Genomic DNA, 24,397 nt, shown 5'->3' with positions numbered 1-24,397 from the left:
GGCAGGAGCTTCCCCGGAGCCAAGGTCAGGGCCTAGTGAGGATGCAGGAGGGACCCTCGGCCACCCCTCCTGTTCACCACCTCCCCAACTAAGCGCCTCTTCTGACTCAGGGTCCAGCCCTGTCACTGGGCTCAAGGGAGTGGCTACAGTGCACATGTCTAGAGGGGTCGCCAGGGAGGCCAAGCTTGGGAAAGGTTAATGGGGGCCAGTGAGGCTCACACATAGCCTCTGGTGTGCCGGGAGGCATTTGAAGCCAAAGGATAAAGACCAGAGTCGTTGCGAGAAAACGTTCTTCATATGTAAACGGGTATGTGATAGAGTAGAATGTAAAATCCGTGAGAATTTTATTTTATTATTTTTAAAGATTTTATTTATTTATTTGAGACAGAGAATGAGATAGAGCATGAGAGGGTCAGAGGGAGAAGCAGACTCCCTGCCGAGCTGGGAGCCCAATGCGGGACTCGATCCCGGGACTCCAGGATCATGACCTGAGCCGAAGGCAGTTGCTTAACCAACTGAGCCACCCAGGCGCCCCTCCGTGAGAATTTTAAAGATGAAACAGGTCCAAGAAAGCCTGCAGCAGGCTCTCAGGTAGCAGCCCGGGAGTGTGTGGCCCCTAGAGGTCCTGCCCTGGAGGATGGAGCACCAGCCCTAGTTTATCCACCTGTGCCCTGGTCTCCACAGCCTCACCCAGCTCCGAAGACGCAGGGCTCCAGGGCTCAGTGCTCAGCGATTCTGAAAATGTCTCTCCTTTTTTGTTTCTTTGCCCTCCTCTTTTCTCTTGCCTTCCGCCCGCCCCCCGCCTCCGTCCCGCAGGCTCCAGCTGCAGAAGCCTCGAGGGTCGGCCGTGGCTGCTGACCTCCGCCCCAGACAGCCCCCCGGCCGGGGCCCGGGGCCCGGGAGAGCCCCAGCCGGCGCCAGGCCCCCCGCCCCGCGCAGTCCAGGCCCCTCCGCCTCCGCCGCGCCGCGCCACCCCAACGCGTCCCCCCGGAGCCAGTCCCTGTCCCGCAAGGAGAGCTCCTCCCCCTCGCACCAGGCCCGGCCCGCGGGGCCCCCGCCCCGGGGCGCCCCGCAGGCGCGGGCCCAGCCTGATGGCACCCCCTCCCCGGGGGGCCCCAAGAAAGGACCCAGAGGGAAACTCCAGACTCAGCGCGCAGCAACCAAAGGCCGGGCGGGGATCGCGGAGGGCCGGGCCGGGGCCAGATAATGACGCGCGCGGCTCTCCGCGGCCCCCCACCCTCACCCCGGCCCCCCACCCGCAGCCGGCCACACTGAAACAGCTCCCAGCACAGCCTTACGCGCCTGACGCGCGCCACCCGCGGCCCCAGCTTCCCGCCTGCACCCGCGAGGACGCGCGCCGGCCCGGCCCGAGGGGGCCGCCGCGCTGCGGGGGGAGGGCCCGCCTCCCGGTCCTCCGCCCCCTCTCCGTGACCCCTGCCCTCCCCCTGCCGCCCTTCGGGTGGGGCAGGCTCACCCTCCGCCCCGGGGAAGGCTCAGCCACTTTTTCACCGAGGACTCCACTCATGGGGACGCCCCCCGCCCCCACCCGCCAGGCCGCTGCTGCTCTCCGTGCTCCCCCCAGGGACCTCTGCTTACACCTCCTGCGGCGCCTTTCCCTCCTCCTGGCCTTCTCCCAGCCCAAGCCCACCCACTCCCGTTTTCAGAAAGGCAGCCTCAAATTCCGGAAGTGGAAGCTCCAGCCTACCCTCCCCACTGCCCACCCCGCCCCCAGGGGCCAACCCCACAATCTCCTGGGAGCTGTGGTGGTCCAAAAGGCCTCTTCTCAGCTGCCAGGCTGGGGTTGGGGAGCTGGGACCTAGGGGCCATTGGTCTACTCAGGTGTGAGGGGGCAGGTCTGACCAGCCCCAAAGTCAGTTCCATCCTGGACACCCCTGTGGGAAGCAGTGGGCAGGTGATTGGGGGGCTGCTCTCCTGCACCCCTAGGGTGCAAAGTCCTCCTCCCCCCAAATTTGGGTGGGTCCTCAGTGGGAACCATAGAGTGTGTGTGGGCTGCCTTCCTGGGCACGTGTTTCCCAATGGGAAGTTGGAGGGGGGCTTTAAAAAAGGTTTCACCCCCTCCCTTGGCCTCCTGATCTGTGCTCAGGACCCCTCACCATCAGGAATTCCTTCTTGCCATCTAACCTCAATCCTGCCTGCTGCAGTTTCAGCCGACTTCCCTCTCTCCTGCGTTCAGTGGAGGTGGAGAATGGCTGGTTTTCATCTTCTCTGCACTGGCTGTTTAGAGATTCAGGGACTCAGTTCAGGCCGGGTCACCCTTTCTGTCCTCCTGGGGTGGGGAGGGGGCTGGATCAGACCGTTATCCCCCCCAGTGGGCAGAGAGAGCAGAAACAGGCAGATAGAGAGCTGGCCCCTGGACTCAAGGCAGAAAGGCCCTTCTAACTTCCAGATTGTGTGCTTGTGTGATGGGTCCGGCCCAAGTCCCCTTCTCCCCCAGCTAAGCCTTCAGCCTGTCCCCTCTTGTACTAACCCCAACCCATGCAGCTGAGTTGTCCCTGCAGAGGGTGAGGGCTGTGCTGCTCCATGAATGGAAATGGGGCTTCCTCCTGGGTCTGGCTCCTGCATGGCTCATCCCACCTCATCATGAGCCTCAACTGCCTCTGTCTGGGCCAAGCGGCACACTGGCTGCGGAAGGGACAGCCAACTCTGTCTATCTGGGACAGGTCCCCTGCAGGCCTCCTCCATCCTCAGCACCCTCAGCCTCTGTCCCCTGGCCTGGCCCCTCTGTTCTCTGGTTCCCAGAGAGCAAGGCAAGGCAACCAGGGGAAGAGGAGGAAAGGCCCCGACATGCCCCAGTGGTCTGGCAGCATCCAGCCACCATCGCTTAGAAGGACGCCGGTGAGGAAGTTGGCTCTGGAAGCAGCCTGGTGGTGCCAGCTGAAGCCCCTCTTGGAGAGTCAGCAGGCTTGGGCAGCTGTTTCCACACCAAGGTGGTGGCTCCCCTGCAATCCAGCCCAGGGGAGGACTCCAGGGTGGACGGCCTTCAAGGTCCATCTCATGCTGACGCAGAAGCTCCCAGAACACTCAGGAAACCTCTCCGGACAGAGCCCTCTTTGTCAACCCGAGACCCTCCCAAGGCCTCTACTGCCCTCTGGGTCCATCCAGCAGAGGGGGTGGAAGAGGGGCCACTCCCTCCCACCTAGAGCTTCTCCGAATGACAATCAGCTCCTGCCAGGTGGGGACCAGGGCATGACCCCCGGTGCCCAGGTCCTGGGCCTGCTCCTTGCCACCAACCGAACCGTGAATGTAGGGCCCCCAGCTTCACCCCTGCCCCAGGACCAACAACACCCTGGTTTGGTGTTGGGAGGAAGAGGGGGCCGCCTGAGAGAGCCCCAGGCCTATCCCACCCCCAGCTTCATACAGCACTGGAGCTGGGCCGAGATGCAAAACCCTGTCTGCTCTTGGGATTCCAGACCTCCCTAGGGCTCCCATCTGACCTCAGGCCTCTGCGTCATTGAATGTCACCGAGGTGGGGGAGGAAGGGAAGGGACGAGTGGGGGAGGGGACCAGGGGACTGACTCTTCTCCTCTCCCCAGGAAGGATCCAGGGCAGAGGAAACCACACCTCCCAGTGTCCCCACCCCCAGCTGCAGCCTCTTCCCCCTCGAGCACCCATCCCTTCCACCAAGGCCTCCTGGTCCTGAACCTGTTCCCTGTAAAAGAGTGTCACACCACCACGTCCACCACCACCTCACCCCTCTATAACTTCCTCATCGCCACAGCCTGTGTCATTGGCTCAGAGGCAGGTCTGCTCACCCCCAGAACATGCCTCCCCTCCCAAGCCACACTGTGCACGAAGCGGGTGCAGGAGAAGGGTCGTGCCCCAGGCACGTGGGCTCCCCCTTTCCCAGCCCCTCACTGGGGCCTGGCTCAGTCTTCTCAGCTCCGGGGATCAGCCCTGGCGGGCATGGAGTGGGGGGCAGGGAGATGCCCTCCCCCTCCCCCAGGGAAGCCACTGAAGAATGTTTACACGCCAAACAGAATGTAACACCCTCCCCCACCTCTTCCCAGTCACTGCATGGCCTCTGACCATACCCTGCACCTGCCCCCCCCCACCCCGACACCCTGGAAGCCGCTGTCATGATTAGATCGGGTCTTGGAAGGGAAGTAGCCATCACACCATTAAAAAGCCTGTGGACCTTTCGTTCTGTTGGCCTGGACTCTTCTTCCTTTGGGGAAGAGGGCAAAGCCCAGGTCCTGGGGCTGGGGGTGGGCAGGGGGGAAGAGTGCTGGTTGGTGGGCAAGTTGGGAGGGACTGTCATGGAGGCAGGTTGTCTCTACAGAGATGGAAACAGAAGCTGAGGACAAGACAGATACAGGGTCACACCGGATGAAGAGGGCTGCCCTCTGTCTCTGACAGCAAAGCCTGCAAGCTCTCAGCTCCCCAGCTGTCTCTCCAAGGGCCAGAGACTGAGTCCCCTGGCTTGGTGCCGGCTGAGAGGGAGGGAGGAAGGAAGAATTTTCATGGCCCTGAAGTTAACAGACACAAGTGAGTGTTCGGAAAATCATAAAGCTAAGCAGCTCACAGGCAAAGAGAAACAATGGTCATTATTCTAGCAACATCTATGGAAATTATAAATGAATGTAGCCTATGACCTAGCATCTCCACTTCTAGAAACGTATCCTATCATGGCCGCGTAGACTTGCAAAACTCCATGTGTCCAAAGTTACTCACTGCAGTATTCTGCACGGAACTCCACAAAGCCTCAGAGCCTCAGCCGCGATCTCACACTCAAGACGTCTGGAAATGGGAGCTTTTTTGTTAGACTGGCACAAACTCATCTGGTATCTTGATCTCGGGGTCGCGGGTTCTGGCCCCATGTTGGGCGTGGAGACTTCTTTTAAAAAAGTGCAGAAGCAGTCTAAGTGTCCGCTAATTGGGGTTGATTAGTACAGCATGGCCTCCCGCATGACGGGGACCCCATCACAGAGTCCTGTGAGGCTCTACGGTGAAGGAGGTGTATGCGCTTTGTATACACTTAAGGACTGGTGTCCAAGACTAAGAACACATGAGAGAGCCATGTGTATAATGTGCAGCTATTTAGATGAGTGAGAGGTGTCTGGTTGCTTCAGGGAGGAAGGCTGAGGGGGAAGGGAGGCTTTTCTGCAGGGTACTTGCTGTACCTTTTGCCTTTTGGACCCTACATTCAGCGGGTGTAACATTTTCACCTAGGCAATACCTAGACAATTTCTGTCCCAGGACACGCTCCTGGCTGTGCCTGGGATCAGAGGTAAAAGGGCCCTAGGTCTGAAGTTCTGCTTTCCCTCTGAGAAAACCACGAAGGTGCAGCTCGGACGTTCCAGAAGCTGGGTAACCATCTCCTGTTCCTGCCCTTGCCTCCTCCTGGGATCCCCTTGCTTCCAACATGCGTGCCAGGGGGCTCTAGGTCCTAATTTACAAGACATCAGTGGGGCTTCCACATGCTTTCAGCTTCCTTCTTGTTTAGAAATGTCAAAAGCATGGGGTGCCTGGGTGGCTGAGTCAGTTAGGCGTCTGCCTTCGGCTCGAGTCGTGATCCCGGGATCCTGGGATCAGGTCCCGGGACTGGCTCTCTGCTCGGCGGGGAGTCTGCTTCTCCCTCTCCCTCTGTGATCTCTCTCACTTTCGCTCTCTCTCAAATAAATAAATAAAATCTTTAAAAAAAAAAAGTGTCAAAAGCAGAGGCTCTTGGGTGGCTTCGTCAATTAAGCGACTGACTCTTGGTTTCCATGAGGGTGGTGATCTCAGGGCCCTGATCTCAGGGTCTTGAGATCAAGCCCCAAATCCGACTCTATGCTCAGCGGGGAGTCTACTTAAGACTCTCTCTCTCTCCCTCTACCCCTCCTACCCCCCCCCATGCGTGTGCTGTCTCTTTCTCTCAAGTAAATAAATAAATCTTAAAAAAAAAAAAAAGAGTCAAGGGGCGCCTGGGTGGCTCAGTTGTTAAGTGGTTAAGCGTCTGCTTTCAGCTCAGATCATGATCCCGGGTCCTGGGATCGAGTCCCACATCGGGCTCCCTGCTCAGCGGGGATCCTGCTTCTCCCTCTCCCTCTGCCTGCCGCTCCCCCTGCCTGTGCTCTCTCTCTCAAATAAATGAATAAAATCTAAAAAAAAAAAAAAAAAGTTAAAAACAGATCATATTTGTAGTATAAAGACAAATGTAAACAGCATATAAAATAAAACAGGAACCGCCCCCCGTCCATGAATCTGATCATTTAGAGGTAACTCCTGCGAATGGTTTCTTTTTTTTTTAAGATTTTATTTTGTTTTATTTTAAGATTTATTTATTTATTTTAGAGATTGAGAGAGAGAGAGAGAGCGCGCGCGCTCGAGTGTGCGTGCAAGAGGAGGGAGGAGGGGCAGAGGGAGAGAATCCTTAAGTAGACTCCCTGCTGAGCATGGATTCCCAAACAGGGGACTCAACATGGGGCTTGATCCCACCACCAATGAGATCATGACCTGGGCCGAAATCAAGAGTCAGATGCCCAACTGACTGAAGCACCTAGGCTTCCCTTAAAGATTTTATTTTTTAAGTAATCTCTATACCCAACGTGGGGCTCAAACTCACAACCCTGAGATTGAGTCACATGCTCTACTGACTGAGCCAGCCAGGCTCCCCAATAACTTCTTTTTTATGTTTAATTTTTTTTTTCTTTAAATTCATTTCAGACAGAGAGATACAGAGTGAGAGAGAGAGCAGGAGCAGTGGGGAGAGGCAGAGGGAGAGGGAGAAGCAGACTCCCTGCTGAGCAGGGGCGCGCCATTTTTATGTTTATAATAATAGCTCTCTCCCAGGACGCCTGGGTGGCTCAGTCAGTTATGCGTTTGTCTTCGGCTCAGGTCATGATTCCAGAGTCCTGGGATCGAGTCTTGCGTCGGGCTCCCTGCTCAGTGGGGAGCCTGCTTCTCCCCTTCCCTCTGCCTGCTCCCCCTGCTTGTGCGTGCTCCCTCTCTCTGTCAGATAAATAAATACAATCTTTAAAAAAAAAAATAGTTCTCTCCCTCCCTCCTTCCCTGTCCCCCCCATAAATAGAAGAACATGTTATACTTGTTATTCTGAAACCTAATTTTGATGCCCAACGATATGTCTTTTTTTTTTTTTAAAGATTTTATTTATTTATTTGAGAGAGAGAGAATGAGAGACAGCAGGAGAGGGAGGAGGGTCAGAGGGAGAAGCAGACTCCCTGCCGAGCAGGGAGCCCGATGCGGGACTCGATCCCGGGACTCCAGGATCATAACCTGAGCCGAACGCAGTCGCCCAACCAACTGAGCCACCCAGGCGCCCCCAACGATATGTCTTAAAATATAGTTTGTAGTATATTCATAGAGTTGTGCAGCCATCACCACAGTCAATTTTAGAACATTTCTATCACCACCAAAAGAAACTCCTTATCCATTAGCATTCACTCCCATATCTCCCCAACCCCTTCAGCCCCAGGCAGCTACTAATCTACTTTCTGTTTCTATTTAGATTTGTCTATTTTGGACATTTCATATAATACATGAGATACATTTCATACAATATATGACTCTTTGTGACTGCCATCTTTCACTTAGCATTGTTTTCGAGGTTCATCCCTATTGTAGTATTTATCAGTATTTCATTCCTTTTCATGGCTGAATCATATTCCATTCTGTGGACAGACCATATTTTATCCATTCATCAGTCGATCGACTTTTGGCTATCATCAAAAATGCTGCTATGAATATTCTTTTCCAAGTGTTTGTTTGGACAAATGTTTTCATTTCTCTCGGGTAAATACCTAGAAGTAGATTGCTGGGTCATTTGGTAATTTTATGTTTAACATTTTGAGGAATTACCAAACATTTCCACAGTGGTTGTGCCATTTTACGTTCCCACCAGTAATGTATGAGAATCCTCATGGTCTTTTTAATGGCTACATAGTAGTTCATGGCATGAATGTTCCATAATTTATTTAACTAGTCCCTTAGTTGATTTTTCATTAGATTCTTTCCAACTTTTTACTATTTCAAATAGTGTCAGAATTAACATCCTGGCTCCAATCTTTGCTTACCTCTTCAAGTCTAGTGCTAGGAAAAATCCCCAGAATAATCAAATAGATGAAAAATGGTCTCTTGTTCTATTTTTGAGAATGAATGCCAGGGATTATTCATTCATTATTTCGTATTCTTTCAATCATTCATTTATTCAACTAATTCTTCAGGCCATTGCTGAGCTCCACATGTATCAGAAACTATGCCAGACATGGGTCTTTATCAGAGAATTGAGACAAAGCATACTGTGCCCTCAAGGAGGTGGTTTTATTTATTTATTTTTTTTAAAGATTTTATTTATTTATTTGACAGAGAGAGGCACAGCGAGAGAGGGAACACAAGCACGGGGAGTGGGAGAGGGAGAAGCAGGCTTCCCGATGAGCAGGGAGCCCGATGCGGGGCTCGATCCCAGGACCCTGAGATCATGACCCGAGCCGAAGGCAGACGCTTAACGACTGAGCCACCCAGGCGCCCCAAGGAGGTGGTTTTAAACTAACTTTTACTTGGCATGTGCTACATGCACTCAGGCAGAGACTCTGGGCCCAGCCTGGGAGCTTCAAGGAAGGCCCTCAGATGGATATGATTCTTAGACTGAATTTTGAAGGACAAACTGAAGTTGGACTGATGATGAGGAGAGGACATTCCTGGCAGGAGTAGTGTGGGCCAGGTGTGGAGGTGTGAGAGCTGCATGTGGTTCAGTGTGGTGGTTACAGGTGTGAACCGAGGAGTAGAGAGAGGAGTGAAAGGCGGTGGCACCAGGCCTGAGACAGGGGTAGGCTGTGCCAAGGAGGACAGCTTTAGAGGGTTATAGAGAATCTGTGCCCTCCTCACTCCCCAAGCCTGAGGCCTGCCAGGCACGCTCACCTCCTGAGGTCCAACACAGCTGTCAGAGCCTACCTGATGCTCCATGGGTGAGGACCTGCCCAGGTCCTGGCTGACCTTCTCCCTACTTCCCAAGAAAGAGATTTCTCTTTTCTGTCCTATGGCCCAGAGTGCTCTGAGGACAGGGGCACAGAGAAATAAGTGACTTCATCGAGGTTGCTCAGTCAGGGGCTAGAGAGGGGCCATAAGATCAAGGACATTGGAGGGGGCTTTATTAGTAGAAAGAGACCCTTGGGGATTACCCTGGAGAAGAGGGACAGGGTGGGAGTGTGGAGGGTGTGCCTCTCATCATCAGCCACAGGGGCCTGCTGAGATTCTCCCACTGGCTAATCAAGAGTCAAGGTCAGAATAAGAGCCGAGACCAACCCAAGACTGAAGGATGGTCAGGATGATCTTCAAGTCCTTAGCAGATGTCATTGCCCATGGTGATGAGGTGATGGGGAGGGGAGGCTGCATGGTCATGGGAATGTGGCCATGGGTCAGGGGGACACAGGATACAAGCCCATTTTCATCAACTCTAGGTGGCATCTTCTCCATTCCTTCTCATCTATATACCATTAAACCCAAAGTGGCATAACATCCCGCCCATTACCACCACCATCAATTTTTACCACAATCGCTATCTCTATATCCATTACCCACCTCTAACTCTATTGCCAGCACCATCATTACTCAAATCACAGATACCTTCTCCCAAACTAGGCTCCATTACCACCATCACCACCACCATCACCATCAACGCTACTAGCCCTTGATGACATAATGATTAACAGGAGAGATAGGATTCTTGCTCTCAAGGAGCCTACACATCTTCATCATGACCACCACCACCACCATCATTATCATCTACCACATAATCCTTGTCACCACCACTGCCTTATAACCAACCACATCACTATTACCACTATCCTAGCCTCATACCCCTTACCCCTGCCCCAATCACTCCCATCACCATCAGTTTACCATCAGTATTCCCATTCGATCACGATTACACCATCGCATCACCTTACTTATCACTGCAATCGATACCATCAGTTGGAATTCCACCATCATTACCACCATCATCATTGTAGGAAATAATTACATGGGTTGTAGCCATGGTTAATGGTCAGTGAAGCCCCAGCTAAGATGCGGAGGTCATCTGAGGTCACTCAATGTGGAGAGGGACAAAAAGATAAGAAGTCCTGAAGTGTACGAAGTCCATATTGCAAGCAATCCCAAATAGGGAAATGTTTATCCTAGGAATTTATTCTTCCCCAAACCCTCCAACAGTTCTAGCAATAATTTCAACTAAGGAGTTGCTATTTTTTTCCAGTGCACAAGGCTCTCCTTCTCATCTAGTCTGGTATAAATGAATGCTTCCTCCAGCTTGGCCTCTGAGCTCAGGTTTGGATTCCCAGGTTGGAGAGGAATGAGGATAGTTAGAAACAAGCTCTCAACTGGTGATTTAGAGCTGATCTGCCCTCTGGTTAGACCTTTGGCATTTCAAACCTTGCCTGTCTAGTTCCATCATCTGCCTCCAAACATCATGGTCACTGTTACCACCACTCCTTGATGACATTAGAGAGGAGAGATGCCATATGAGGTGGGGGCAGAGAGTAAGATGAAGCCAGGAGTACAGTTAATACCAAATTACTCTCTATAGAAAGGGGCTAAGATTCAGATCTGAGTTTCTTAGGAGACAATGCATAAGGGGAGAGATAACCACTATCTGACTATCAGCTCTTTCTCATGTTACGGTAGGAGAGAAATTCCCATTGTGGGGGGAAAAAAAACCCCCAAAATGCACCACAGCCAATGCCCAGACTTGGCCTCATTGGCGGTTTCTTTGGCTGTGAAAACTTCAGAGTGTTCCCCATGGAGCCGCTGGATGGACCACAGAGGTAAGATGTCCGCAAAACTTAGTTCTCTAAGCTGCAAAGGAATGTGTTATTTTACTTGTTTATTCATATTTATTTACATTTACTTATTTGTATTTTAAGTAGGTTCTATGCCCAACATGGGGCTTGAACTCCTGACCCTGAGATCAAGAGTCGAATGCTCTACCAACGGAGCCAGCCAGGTGCCCTGGTATTTTATATTTTTACATAAATGATATGATTATGTGGTATTAAATGAGGGAGGAACCAACAGTGTAGAGGTCACACGTCGGTGAGAGCAAGAGGGGCAGGGGTTGTGTCCCTCCTGAGCTGGTCTCCAGGGCAGCTTGGGCAGCCATCAGGTGAACAAGAGGGAGAGGCCAAGGCTGTCCAGGGGACCGCACCAAGGTGTGAGGTGCTGACAGGCTGGTGCGTTTGGGGAACTGGAGGGAAGTGCGGATGCCGTGGAAGGGCCAGGAGGAGGCTGAGGGGGGCGCCGAGCTTTGGGAGAATCGTGTGGGCCAAAGGAAGGAGCTGGGCTTTCAACCCTCCAGCAGGGGGGGCTTTGCCCCAAGCCATTGTCCTGTCAGCTTTGGGTTTTAAATTGTCCACTGTGGGGGCTCCTGGGTGGCTCAGTCGTTAAGCGTCCGCCTTCGGCTCAGGTCATGATCTTGGGGTCCTGGGCTCGAGCCCCGCATTGGGCTCCCTGCTCAGCGGGGAGCCTGCTTTTCCCTCTCCCTCTGTCCCTCCCTCTGCTTGTACTCTCTCTCTCTCTCTCTCTGACAAATAAATAAAATCTTTTTAAAAAATGCTTAAAAAGGGGGCGCCTGAATGGCTCAGTCATTAAGCGTCTGCCTTCAGCTCAGGTCATGATCCCAGGGTCCTGGGACTGAGCCCCGCATCCAGCTCCCTGCTCCATGGGAAGCCTGCTTCTCCCTCTCCTGCTCCCCCTGCTGGTGTTCCTGCTCGCACTGTGTCTCTCTGTCAAATAAATAAATAAATAAATAAATAAATAAATAAATAAATAAAATGTTTAAAATAAAATGTCCACTGTGGCAGGTGTGTAGAGAGTGGGCTGAGAGGGGTGACACCGGAGGCCGGGAGGTTTGTTCACCTGGTTTGAACCCTCCCGCTAGACTGCGCTCCCTGAGAGCAGGGGCTGTGTTGAGCCATCTGGGTCCTCGGCAGAAGGCTTGGGATATCTGACTATTATCGCCTCCTGCCACTGCCCTCGCTCTCGTGCTATTAGCACCACCCGTGTCACTGAGTTAGTTCCCTTCTGGAGCTTTCTCAGGGAGCCCAGCAGCTTGGGCCAAAGGCCTGGGCCAGAGGCAGGGTCCTGGTCTTCTCTCCAGCTGTGCCACTGTGTGGCCCCAGCAAGCACCCCCCACCCCCATTTCCTTAGCTGTTCAAAGTGAGGGCTAGATTAGACTAGGGCTTTTCACACTTTTTGGGGGGAGTCTATTTGCTTAGAAATCTGGAGCCCTGGGACGCCTGGGTGGCTCAGTCGGTTAAGCGTCTGCCTTCGGCTCAGGTCATGATCCCAGGGTCCTGGGATCGAGTCCCACATCGGGCTCCCTGCTCTGCGGGGAGCCTGCTTCTCCCTCTGCCTCTGTCTCTCTCTCTGTCTCTCATGAATAAATAAATAAAATCTTAAAAAAAAAGAAATCTGGAGCCCTTAGAAAAAAATCTGACGTCCTCCCAGCTCCGCGAACCCAGAGTTCGGAGAAGCAGATCAGAATAAACCTGATATCGCTGGCCTCTGCCGTGCTTTTGCTGCAGACGCCGTGAATAAGAACTGAATGTAGAAGATCAGACAAACCCTGAGTCTTCGGCATTGCAGGTACCCATAGCGGGACCATGGCGAGCCCTCTCTTTCCCTACCCACCCAATCCCCCAAGGGGAAGCTCCGAAAATAGGGGCAGGGGGGCAGGCAGGAGGGACTATGTGTATGGGAAGTGGGAGAGTGATGGGTCTGGGATCACCCAGATGGACCAGGCTGCCCAGGCAGTTCCAGGTGTGTCTCAGGCCAGGGCATAAGGCTCCAGCTGGGGGCCTAAGGGTATATGGCGGCTTTGTGGCTCAGCAGAAAGAACTCTTCACCTGGTCAGGGCCTGGCCTTCAGTATGTATGTATGTATGTATGTATGTATGTATGTATGTATTTAAGATAGAGCGCACAAGCAGGGGGAATGGCAGGCAGAGGGAGAGGGAGAAGCAAGCAGGCTCCCCACTGAGCCGGGAGGCAGACCCGGGGCCCAATACCAGGGTCCTGGGATCACAACCCGAGCCAAAGGCAGTGAGCCACCCAGGTGCCACCCCCCACCCTTTTTAAAAAAAGATTTATTTATTTATTTGAGATGGAGAGAGAGTGAGTGAGTGAGGGGAGGGGCAGAGGGAGAGAAGCAGACGCCCTGCTGAATGACCCATGAGATCATGACCTGAGCCGAAATCACCTGTTGGATGCTTAACCAACTGAGCCCCCCCAGGCGCCCCCTGGCCCTCAGTCTGGAATCCTGGGGGCCCAGGAAAGCTGTGCCTTCATTAGGTAAGGCTGACTTAAATCTTCCGTAGAACAAAGGGCATCCCAGGAGAGTTGTCACCATGCCCCAGAGGACTCCTCCTCTTAGGAAGTCTTGGAGTCTAGGGGCTCCCTTCCCACACACCCAGCTACCCCAACATGGCAACCCGAGACTAGCCCACTTGGTCCCTGAGCACCGATCTGTGAGTCAGTGACCTCTGAATGGATGGCGGCCCCTCCCCCAGGCTCTGGACCCAACAGGCAGGGATCCCTGAAGACCTGGTGATCAGGAAGGGCCCAGTCCTGGCCCAGCCCCCAGGGCTGGATTCTGCCTGCAGGCTCTCTGCTCTTCAGTCTAACTGCTCCCGCCTCCAGAGTCCAAGGGTCCAAGTGCTGCCCTGAGCCCTACAGAGGAAGGCCACACTGAGAACCGCTGGTGGGTGGGCGGCATGAGATTTGAGGAGCTGCTAGACCAGGTGGGCAGCTTTGGGCCCTTCCAGCTGTGGAACGTGGCCCTGCTGGCCCTGCCCCGCGTGCTGCTGCCCATGCACTTCCTCCTGCCCGTCTTCCTGGCAGCTGTACCTGCCCACCGCTGTGCGCTACCCGGTGCCCCGGCCAACTTCAGCCACCAGGACGCATGGCTGGAGGCCCATCTGCCCCAGGAGCCTGATGGCACCCTCAGCTCCTGCCTCTATTTCACCCACTCCCAGGCCCTCCCCAACACCACGTTTTGGGGAGCGGGTCAGAGCCCTGGGCAGCTGGAGGGTGAGCCCTCCACAGCGCCCTGCCCTCAGGGCTGGGACTACGACCGCTCTGAGTTCTCCTCCACCATCGCAACCGAGGTATCTGAGTGTAAGACTGGGGGCCCATGAGTGGGATGCGCCTGCCACTGCCTTGGGTGATGACTATGTGGGCATGAGACACATTGCCTTACTTCTTAGAGTCTCAGTTTACCTATCTGTAGATGGGGTCTATGAATTTAAAGCAGTGAGCTTCGTTCCTGGCCTGCAGTAAGGAGCCCATACCCGGGAGCTGCTATTATCAATTGGGAGGTGGTTGAGGGAGGGAAGGGCTAAGACAGCTCCAGGGAGCTGGGGGAGAGAGTTGAGAAGGGTGTTTCTAGAGTAGTAGGAGGAGAAACGACACAGGCCTTCTTTCTCTTCTTCTTTTTGGCCCCAGGTCTGGGATTTATATAATCCATCTAGAGGTGAACGTAGATGGGGGCAGCCTGTCTGGAGAGGAGCAGACCTGTTGTCAAAGTGAAGGCCCTCCATGGAAAGAAGCTGAGGCTGCAGGATTGGGGAGGGGCAAAGTCTCTTACCCCTCGAGGTGGGGTGTAAATAGTTGAGGGTTTATTATCTGACGTGGAGGTACCAGGATGGGACCACTGACCTCAGAAGGCCCCAGAGTCTGGAGGGGAAGGGTCGGTGCTAACTGGAGAGGGCCTGTGCCCATGGGAGGCCCCTCCCTGTTTGTCCCTGCAGTGGGACCTTGTGTGCGAACAGAAAGGCCTGAACAAAGCCACTTCCACTTTCTTCTTTGCTGGTGTGCTGGTGGGAGCCGTGGCCTTCGGATACCTGTCTGACAGGTGGGGTGCAGTGGGGGGGGCAACGAGGGAGTGGGGGGGAGCCCTCTCCCACTAGTCGGGGTATGGGCTTGGTCTGCCTCTGTCGTGGGACCTCCCCTCTACAGGGAGCTGACCCTGCATGACCCCTGTGCAGGTTTGGGCGGCGCCGTCTGCTGCTGGCGGCCTACGTGAGCTCCCTGGTGCTAGGCCTGGCATCTGCGGCCTCAGTCAGCTACGTCATGTTTGTCATCACCCGCACCCTCACTGGCGCAGCCCTGGCTGGCTTCACCATCATCGTGATGCCACTGGGTGAGGCAGGCAAAGGACGGGCAGGGCCTAGAAGACTGGAGGGAGGCAGTTGTCAAGGCTGAGACTGAACCCATCTGCTTCTTGCTAACTTTCTTCCTGTCTCTGGTTCCTGCCCTGGGCCCAGAAATGGAATGGCTGGACGTGGGGCACCGCACCGTGGCAGGTGTCCTGAGCGGCACCTTCTGGACAGTGGGCGTGATGCTGTTGGCACTGGTCGGGTACCTGATACGGGACTGGCGATGGCTTCTGCTGGCTGTCACTCTGCCTTGTGCCCCAGGCATCCTCAGCCTCTGGTGAGGACTGTGGGCAGCTTGGGAGTGGGTGATAGAGGAAGTCAGAGACAGAATTAATCAGAGGCTGAGATTCGAATACAGAGTGACTGAGAGATGAAGAGAAAGAGAACGTCAGCGACCGAGAAACGGAAAAAGAGAGAACGAGAGACCAACCAATACAAAGAAGTTGGCACCGGACATGAGAAGCAGAGAAACACAGGACGACATATAGAGAGACTGTGGAGAGACAGAGACAGAATCAGTGAGAGGTAGAAAGTGACAGAGACCAGGACTGAAAGGCGGATTCAGAGGGACAGATAGAGATGGTTGAAGCAGGGACAAGAGAGACAGGGATGGAGAGACAGGGCCAGCACAGGGGTAGGGAGCCCAAGCAGGAGGGTAGGAAGCCAGGCAGGGTGGGCATTTCATCACCTCCCCAAAATGAACTGGCTTTTGATGCCCTTTGGGGATTTCTGTATGTCTGTCTCTCCTTCATCCTATGCCCTCCTGTCACCTGTGGGAGAAGTGGGTGGCTGATGCTGGGGGCTGAGGTCTCGGGAATGATAGCAATCCAGTTGAATAGAGAAGGGAATTCTCGGCTGCGGTGGACCTAGGCCTGGGCAAGGCAGTGTGGGAGGAGGTGGCTTTTAAGTTGGGCCTTAAAGGATGAGTAAAAGTTCATCAGGTGAGGAGGGTTTGGGTCATGTTGAGGGACTGCATGAGCAAGAGCCTGGAGGTTGACAGGCTGTGGTATGCGCAGGAGGGAGATGTGGCTGCGGGTGCTGACTCTGCCTGAAGGCCCTCCTGCTGTCCCCCAGGTGGGTACCTGAGTCTGCACGCTGGCTTCTGACCCAGGGCCGTGTGGAGGAGGCCCACAGGTACCTGCTCCGCTGCGCCAGGCTCAATGGGCGTCCCATGGGTGAAGACAGCCTGAGCCGGGAGGTGAGGGAGAATGTGTGTGTGAGTGCAGGCAAGTGCGTGGGGGGGGGGTGCATGTGTGTGTGCGCACGTGAGTGTGTGAGGCCTACGTCAAGCTCCCCCCTCCTGGGGCCCACTGTATGTGCAGGGAAAGCTCCTGGCCCCCAGTGGAGAGTTCCAAACTCTTCAAGATGTCCTACCTGGCTCCGGTGGGCCACATCCTTGACTCAGGTCCCACCCTACTCAGCTTGCAAGTGCATCCCCAAGAAGGAGGTGGCATAGAGACCCAGGGAGATCAAGTGCCTAGCTAAGCCGTGTGCCTAAGCCAACTGACGTCACAAACTCTCCTCCTCTCCTGCCAGGCCCTGAACAAAGTGGCCACTCGGGAGCGAGTGGTTCAAAGACCCTCGTACCTAGATCTGTTGCGGACCCCACGGCTCCGACACATCTCACTATGCTGCATGGTGATGTGGTGAGGAGGGGGCCTGGCCTGGGCCTAGCAGGGTGGGGGTGGGTGGACCGAAAGGCAGCAGACTCCAGGATGGTGCTGAGTGTGAGAGGAAGATGGACAAGTGAACTGTAACTGTGCAGGGCAGGAGGACCTGCCTCTGGGGGCATGGAGCTCTGGAAAGTCACAAGATGGAGCAGGCATCAGAGCCAGGGCTCAAATGCAGGCTCTGCCACTTCCTTTCTGCGAGACCTTGGACAGGTCACTTAACACCCAGCCTCAGAGTCCCTTCTGCAAAATAGGACGCTTTTAGTTCCTACCTCACAGGCTTGCTGTGCAGATTAGGTAAAGACGCTTTGGCCATTGGCAGGTGCCGCACATTCCCGGCGGGATTATGGGGACAGGGAAGGCGGTGGGCAGTGGGCTCTGGAGGTGGGGGAGGTGGTCCTTCTAAAAGGCCAAGGCTCCCTAAAAAGAGAGGACAAGGAGTGGGGGGTGAAAAGGAAGGCCCCTGAGTGGCATCACGACCCCCTTCAGGTTTGGAGTGAATTTCTCCTATTACGGCCTGAGCCTGGACGTGTCGGGGCTGGGGCTGAACGTGTACCAAACACAGCTGCTGTTCGGGGCTGTGGAGCTGCCGTCCAAGCTGCTCGTCTACCTGTTTGTGCACCACGCGGGACGCCGTCTCACGCAAGCAGGAGCGCTGCTGGGCACCGCCCTTGCTTTGGGGATCAGTCTGCTGGTGACCTCCGGTGAGCCCCGCCCACTCCCCGGAGGCCCCGCCTCCTGCCCAAGAACGCCCGCCCTTTCCCGGAAGCCCCTGCTCAAAGCCCTCCACTAGGGGAACCTCCCATCCTGGGAGCTCTGGGTCTCCCACAAGGCCCGCTCACTGCCTGTACCCCTTTTCTTCCAGAGATGGGGGCCTGGAGCACCGCCCTGGCGGTGACGGGGAAAGGTTTTTCTGAAGCTGCCTTCACCACTGCCTACCTGTTCACGTCGGAGTTGTACCCTACTGTGCTCAGGTGAGGGGAGCCTGGGTCCCAGGCAACCCACCTGGGGGAGGGCTTGTAGTCACATCTTTTTACCAACACCCTACACACACACACACACACACACACACACACACACACACACTCTGCAGCCTAGTTCCTCCCACCCATTCCTCACACCAGACCCAGAATACAGAGCTAATCAGAGCCATCTGTGCATGCTTAAATCTGGGAGAAGGCAGAGCATTTATCTTTACTAAGTGACCCTGAGTGAGGTCACACTTCTCTGGGCCTCCTTTAAAACAAAAGTCACGAAAAGCGCCATCTGCCCTGCCCTTCTCTTCCCATTCACCACAGCCCAGGCAGAGCTGCCCTAAGGGGTAGTCTCTGGACCTAAGGCCTGGGGCCCTTTTTTTACTTTTTAAAAGATTTTATTCATTTGAGGGCGCCTGGGTGGCTCAGTTGGTTAAGCGACTGCCTTCGGCTCAGGTCATGATCCTGGAGTCCCTGGGTCGAGTCCCACATCGAGCTCCCTGCTCGGCAGGGAGTCTGCTTCTCCCTCTGACCCTCCCCGCTCTCATGTGCTCTCTCTCTCATTCTCTCTCTCTCAAATAAATAAAATCTTTAAAAAAATAAAAATTAAAAAAAAGATTTTATTCATTTGAGAAAGAGAGAGAGAACACGAGTGAGGAGAGGGGCAGAGGGAGAGGGAAAGGGAGAGAATCTCAAGCAGACTCCCACGGAGCTGAGGTGGGGTTTCATCCCACACCCCCTAGATAGTGACCTGAGCCAAAATCCAGAGTGGCCATGCTCAACCGACTTAGCCACCCAGGCGCCCCCTGGTGCCCTTTCAGCTAGCTAATTGGCAGGTGGGGAGAAGACTGTAGGCAGCTGGGTATGTTTAGAAAGCCTTGCTCCTCCTCTACCAACATGGCAGGGTCTGTAGGAGCTGGGACCCTTTTCCTTCCACACTACCCTTTCCCCACCCCTTTTGTGACGACTTTTCTTTTCCTTCAGCAGTACCAGATTGGTTCTGTCAGAATGGGAGTCCCATTCTCTGGTGAATGCTGGCTTGGGGGTCCCTGGCATGGGGACAGGTGGGAAGGCCACCTGAAAGAAGCCTCAGCTTTCTTAGCCATCTGGGGAGAAGGGGATATCAGGACTTGTCAGCCCAGGATGGGAGCCCTTGTGAGGCATGACCCTAAGTAGGTGTGAACACCAACCCCTCCCCCCATCCTCTCTCTGAACAGACAGACAGGGATGGGGCTGACTTCACTGGTGGGCCGGCTGGGGGGCTCTTTGGCCCCACTGGCGGCCTTGCTGGATGGAGTATGGCTGTCACTGCCCAAGCTCGCTTATGGGGGGATCGCCCTGCTGGCTGCCTGCACTGCCCTCCTGCTACCAGAGACGAGGCAAGCACAGCTGCCGGAGACCATCCAGGACGTGGAGAGGAGGTGTGTGCACAGAACTGTGTCTGTGTGAGCACATGCATGTGGGAATGAGCGCTCAAGTACCTGACGCCTTAGGTAGGATTCAGAGAAGACGTGTCTGCATGTTGTGTATCTGGTGCTTCTATGCAAGTGTGCGTGGGTGTATGACTTGAGGTTTGTAAAAGTATACATGAGTCCGTATGTGTGTGTGTACATGGATATCAAAGATTGTCCAGGAAGAGGTGGATGTGTGCACACTCAGGTATGCCTATACATCAGGGATGTATATAAGCATGTGTGGGAGTCACCTGTGGGAGTACCCTTGTTTGTATACCAGCAGCTGGGGAGAGGTGTAGGCCAGCCCTGATGGGGCAGGCTCGGGTGGGAGGCCCAGGGGCTAAACCCCACCATTGCTCATGACTCCTTCCTCCCTAGTGCCCCATCCAGCCTTCAGGAGGAAGAGATACCCATGAAGCAGGTCCAGGACTGAGTGGTATCAGGGGCAGGCCCTCCACAGAAGTTCTGCAGCAGGGGCTGGAAGACCAGAAGGGCAGGCCCTGTGGCTGGGGCTAGGGGCATCAAGCCCCCTCCCCAGGGTTGGAGTTGCCACCAGTGCCCCCTCTCTGTGCTCATTCAGCCTTGACTATTTGGCCTCCAGCAACTGGGTGACTGAATGCAGTGGGCTCCTGAATAATTCTGGTACCCTTTTCATGGCTGGGGGAGTTCCATAAATGAAGGTGCCCCATGGGTTTGGGCAGCAGTGAGTTGTGGGATGAGCCCTGGATAGGAAGCCAGTCTGACCCTGGGATCTGATCCCAACTTTGCCACTGATTTGCTGTGAGACCTTAGGCATGTGGCTTTCCCTCTCAAGGCTTCAGTCTGTTCATCTCTCAAATGGATAATCAAGCCTCTTAGCAGACCTCACCACAGGATCTGTTGTCATGCTCAAATGAGATGCCGAATAACGTTTCTTTTTCTTTTTTTTTTTAAGATTTTATTTATTTATTTGACAGAGAGAGAGACAGCAAGAGAGGGAACACAAGCAGGGGGAGTGGCAGAGGGAGAAGCAGGCTTCCCGCTGAGCAGGGAGCCTGATGCGGGGCTTGATCCCAGGACCCTGGGATCATGACCCGAGCCGAAGGCAGATGCCTAACGACTGAGCCACCCAGGCACCCTAACGTGCTTCTTCTAGAGACTGTGCTAAAGAAGGGACTGCCCTATGATGACTTGTGGCACCAAAAGGCTGGTGGGCATGCTGTCCACTGTGTGGTACTGGGAGCTGCCCAGGACCAGGGTACCAGGAGAATAGAGCTCTTTGTTCCCATGGCTGGCCCTGTACCTACCATGCACTTTGCAGGGTAATGCATCCTCCACCCCACAGCTCCCATCCTCCAACCCATTGTTTAGGCCTCATGCCCAAAAAAGAGCTGAAGGCATGGGAGCCAACATTTTATTGGAGAAGCCAGAATAAACACATTTTTTTAAGTACTTGAAGTTAAAGAATTTGCTAGGGAAAGGGACTGGGAAGGCCAGGAGGCTACCCTTTAAAATGTGGTGGCCTATGTCCCCTAGCCAGATTGGAACAGGAAAGGGAGGAATCGGCAAAGTCTAGACTCCCTGGTCTACCATGGAGCCTAGGCCCAGGCCACTGGAAGACCATCTTCCCCCTGTGGGACTGGAGAATTCTGTAGCTCTCATTGGATCATGGAGGGGATGGTATGAGGCCTGAGTTAGAGTGACCTCTCCTGTGAGCATCTCATTTGGATTTTATCTCCACGGGGTCATAGATGTAGCAGCCCACATCACCAATGTTCACACCTGAGGGAGAGAGCCCCATCACCAAGGGCCTTGGGGCTGGGAGGTGTTGGGCTGAGGGATGAAGGGAATTGGGAGGGACCTGGGGTGTGTGTGACCACCCCAGTTTTTGTCCACACATCCCCACAGACCCACATGCCATACTTTAGGCCCACTGTCTGGGATGGGGCCGCCCACCTTTGGGGCCAAACAGGTAGCCGTAGCAGGGGATGTGGCAGTAGGGGACGCCGTCATGCTGGGACATAGAGAGAAAGAGAGCCATCTCAGCTTGACTCTCTTCCCATCTCCAGCCTCCCTCCTCCCAACATAAGCACCCATCCCTGCCCTGTTCACCTCAGCATGACTCCCAGCAGTCAGGGTCTTCCGGCAGCGCTGGCACCTCAGACAGGGTCGGTGCCAATTTCTGCCCAAAGACATCACCTTCTCAGCTGGTGGTGGAGAGAACTGGTAATTCCAGGAGCAGGGCAAGGAGACCTACCTGCTTTGCACCACCTCCCTACACTCTGATGCCCATCCTCTGCCCCCCTCCCCAAGCTTTCCATTGTCACTTACCGAAATAGACAGGTTCCTCACAGCCAGGGCACAGTGAAGTCTCCCCAGTGAATGTCTTCATGTGGGGAGGGCCTTTAAGGGGAAGAGGCCCTGGCTAGGGCTGAGGCGGGGGCCAGGCCTAAGCAGGGCCCATCAGCACCAGCCTGTACATGGCTTCTTCCAAAAGCCATGCTCATCCCAGAGCCCCCCACCCAGCTGGCCATGAGTCTTTCTTGGGCAGAGCTGAGTCTCCTATGACCCCCACCTCCTGCCCCATTCCTTTTTGCAGAAGGGACCACCTGCTTCCTTCTCCTCCTAGGGGATCAGGTACCCACCAGCTCAACCCTGTCAGCAACTCAATCCTCAGGAAACCTGAGCTGATACAGGAGCGGGCCTGTATGGGTGTCAGGTGTTGGGGAGCATGGTGTCATTGACCACTCTAGGGGATGGGAGGAAGGAACAGGGAGAGGGGAGAAGTGGAAGAATATGAGGGGCTGGCCCTGTCTCAATGACCTCTCTTACTCCTACGTCGTTCTTCCATGGCCTTGGCCTGGGAGAGGCCTGAATCCCGGGCCAGCTTTGCCTCTGACTTGCTGTGACTGCACGAGGCCACTCACTCTCTCCAAACCACCTTGGTTCCCAATTTACCTCTTAACTCAGCAGCTGACATGAGAGAACCCCCCAAAAAGGGCCATGAATAAGAGAAGACTTTGCCACAAAGTTGTAGGAATGTGAAGCAGAGGACTAGGGTGGCAGACTGCCACCTGGTCTACCCTGTTTCAGCCTGGGGATGAGGAGTAGCTGGGGCCCAACTTCACTTACTTTTCTTGCCCTGGGGGAGGCCAGTCCTGGGCCTGGGGGGGCTGAAACTGCTGGGGCTGAGGGGAGTGGTGCTGGCTGGGGTGGGAGTGGGAGGGTTGTAGAGGTAGGAGCCCACACCACCAATGTTCACCCCTGCAGAGAAAACAGGGGCTGTCAGGCTTGAACCTCCAGCTCCCAGCCACAAAGAGGGTCCTGCTGTCCCCTGGCCTCTTCTAGATTGGTACTTACCCCTGGGTCCAAAGAGAGCCCCATAGCATGGCTTGTGGCAATACGGCCTCCCATTGTGCTAGAAGCAGAGGAAAGAGAGCTGCTCAGGGGTAAAGAAGCGGGGGGGAGGGGGGGGAACGTGGGGAGCTCTCCTGTGTCCCACAGGCCTTCCCTCAACACAGACTGCCAGATGTGTCTGTCCATTGGCCTTGGCTGGTGGGGTTGGGAGGGGTGGAGGGTGAACTGGCATGTCAGAATTGCCACTGTGGTCAGGAGAAAGGGCAAGAGCAGGTCAGAAAACTGCTGCTTCCCTCCCCTCCCACCAAAAGGCATGGGGTCCACCCCCCACCAGCACAACTCAGGTGTCCCAAATCCTGGCTGGTGTGGGGCCCTCCGGGTAAGTGGTCTTGGTATTTGACTGCGGAGGTTGCCTTTAGGGAGCCTCCTGAGCCGAAACTGGGGGCTGGTGCTTAGGGGACAGTGACAGACACAGGGCTGTGCGCCCTGGCCAGGCCTCACCTCTGCATGCCCTCCTGGGGACAGGACACTGTGGCAGCGCTCACATTTCAGGCAGAAGCGGTGCCAGTTCTTGCCCAGGGAGCTCACCTTCTCCGCTGTGGGGGACAAGGTGGAACCGGACTGTGGAGAGCCAGGCCACGCAGCGGGCGCCCCCTGTCCCCCCTCAGCCCCCTCCCCGCCTTTTTCCTAGAGACGATAGGGAGTGTCCCCGGGGCGGGGGGGGGTCAGCTCCAACCCGCCCAAGTGCCCTGCGCCCCAGAGGTGGAAAGGGGGTCTGAGGCCACACCGTCGTCAGCTTCTCGAACGCCCCGGCTCACACTCGCCCCATCTCCCCCTCCTCAGCCCGGGCCTCACCGAAGAAAACGGGCTGCTGGCAACGCGGGCAGGTCCAGCTCATGGCTCCGCACAGGGCAGCCGGCGCCACACACAGTAGTAACCACCGAGGGGGGCTCCGTTCCCGCCCCCTTCGCTGGCTCCGCCCATGGCCCCGCTGTGAGCCTCATTGGGCAGAAACCGCAGCTCCTCGGCGCCTATTGGCCGTCAGAAATTTAGAACAACTGCACCTGGGAGACGCAGGCGACCTCGCAGGTCTTTCCAAAAACTAAAGCCTCCGACCGGTGGAGATGAGAGAGGGACTTGAAGCCCGACGGGAAAGGAAGAGAGCAATGAAGACGACTGGAAGGGTGGCACTAGTTTCTGGCTTAGTACAAAGGGAAAACTGTCCAGAGTACAGACGTCATGAAAACACTGTAATTTCCTCAAAGCGAGGGGTCAGGCATTCTTTGAAATGGCCTAATTCCGCCTTGACAGTCTCAGGTGGTTAAGAGCGTGGGAATCCGGAGCGCATCTCTGCCACTTACTCTCTGGCTTCAGGCAAATTATTTAACCTCCCTCCGCATCCATTTTATTTGTACAATGAGTATGATGATTAATCTCTACCTCATAGGATTGTTGTGGAAACTGAGTAAGTTAGTACGTGCAAAGTGCCCAAACAGTGATTGGCACATAGCTGCTATAAAAGCGATAGCTATCATTATGATAGATCCCATAATGAACTCAAGACTCTTTGGAAGCCTCAAAATGTGGTCTGGATACAATAGTTTTCTTGTGAAATTACAATGCTTATTAAATTTAAATGTATCATTCAGACATCAATTACATAATCCTAATTTAGTTTTAAGGTGTTTTAATATTTGTTACAAGTAGCCCAAGAGTGCTTCAAAGGACACTTCAAGAAAACCCACAGAGAAAGGGAGAAAATATTTGCAAATATAGTATCTGGTAAGGATCCAGTAA

General features: G+C 54.8%; 3 protein-coding genes across 4 annotated transcripts in view; 2 read left to right on the top strand and 1 right to left on the bottom strand.

Moving 5' to 3' along the window:
- Nucleotides 1-1,207, top strand: part of TTBK1 (tau tubulin kinase 1) — a 34,667-nt gene extending 33,460 nt beyond the window's left edge. Inside the window, exon 14 of the mRNA XM_021692066.2 lies at nucleotides 813-1,207. Coding sequence (XP_021547741.2) covers nucleotides 813-1,207 — 395 coding nt within the window. The remainder of the gene's footprint in view (nucleotides 1-812) is intronic.
- A 12,440-nt stretch (nucleotides 1,208-13,647) lies between these two features.
- SLC22A7 (solute carrier family 22 member 7) lies at nucleotides 13,648-19,733 on the top strand. Of its 2 annotated transcripts, none has more exons than XM_021692087.1 (10): nucleotides 13,648-14,116; nucleotides 14,759-14,862; nucleotides 14,996-15,150; nucleotides 15,275-15,443; nucleotides 16,241-16,364; nucleotides 16,703-16,812; nucleotides 17,326-17,540; nucleotides 17,702-17,810; nucleotides 19,028-19,231; nucleotides 19,643-19,733. In XM_021692087.1, the coding sequence occupies exons 1-10, from the start codon at nucleotides 13,724-13,726 to the stop codon at nucleotides 19,695-19,697; spliced, it is 1,638 nt and encodes a 545-aa protein (XP_021547762.1). In that variant the 5' UTR covers nucleotides 13,648-13,723; the 3' UTR covers nucleotides 19,698-19,733. The 2 variants fall into 2 exon arrangements, with proteins under 2 accessions (XP_021547762.1, XP_021547761.1); XM_021692086.1 differs by having other exon boundaries at nucleotides 13,724-14,116; nucleotides 14,735-14,862.
- Nucleotides 19,734-20,890: 1,157 nt separating this feature from the next.
- On the bottom strand, nucleotides 20,891-23,498 carry CRIP3 (cysteine rich protein 3). Its single transcript, XM_021692070.1, has 8 exons — nucleotides 23,456-23,498; nucleotides 23,102-23,196; nucleotides 22,604-22,661; nucleotides 22,376-22,507; nucleotides 21,575-21,646; nucleotides 21,356-21,450; nucleotides 21,200-21,257; nucleotides 20,891-21,025 (listed from the first exon to the last, which is right to left on the bottom strand). The coding sequence occupies exons 1-8, from the start codon at nucleotides 23,496-23,498 to the stop codon at nucleotides 20,964-20,966; spliced, it is 615 nt and encodes a 204-aa protein (XP_021547745.1). The 3' UTR covers nucleotides 20,891-20,963.
- Nucleotides 23,499-24,397: the final 899 nt, after the last annotated feature.

Source organism: Neomonachus schauinslandi, chromosome 8 (genome assembly GCF_002201575.2).
Source record: "Neomonachus schauinslandi chromosome 8, ASM220157v2, whole genome shotgun sequence".
Lineage (NCBI taxonomy): Eukaryota > Metazoa > Chordata > Mammalia > Carnivora > Phocidae > Neomonachus > Neomonachus schauinslandi.
This window is presented reverse-complemented; position numbering and strand designations above follow the sequence as displayed.

Bases quoted from the DNA above. Each gene is read 5' to 3' on its own strand.
- CRIP3 (XM_021692070.1), bottom strand. From the start codon at position 23,498: ATGAGCTGGACCTGCCCGCGTTGCCAGCAGCCCGTTTTCTTCG. The intron at 23,197-23,455 runs GTGAGGCCCGGG...TGTCCCCCACAG, and splicing joins CCAGCAGCCCGTTTTCTTCG to CGGAGAAGGTGAGCTCCCTG. The intron at 21,451-21,574 runs GTAAGTGACAAT...CTCCACCACCAG, and splicing joins TGAGGAACCTGTCTATTTCG to CTGAGAAGGTGATGTCTTTG.
- SLC22A7 (XM_021692086.1), top strand. From the start codon at position 13,724: ATGAGATTTGAGGAGCTGCTAGACCAGGTGGGCAGCTTTGGGCCCTTC. The intron at 15,444-16,240 runs GTGAGGACTGTG...GCTGTCCCCCAG, and splicing joins CCAGGCATCCTCAGCCTCTG to GTGGGTACCTGAGTCTGCAC. The intron at 16,365-16,702 runs GTGAGGGAGAAT...CTCTCCTGCCAG, and splicing joins AAGACAGCCTGAGCCGGGAG to GCCCTGAACAAAGTGGCCAC.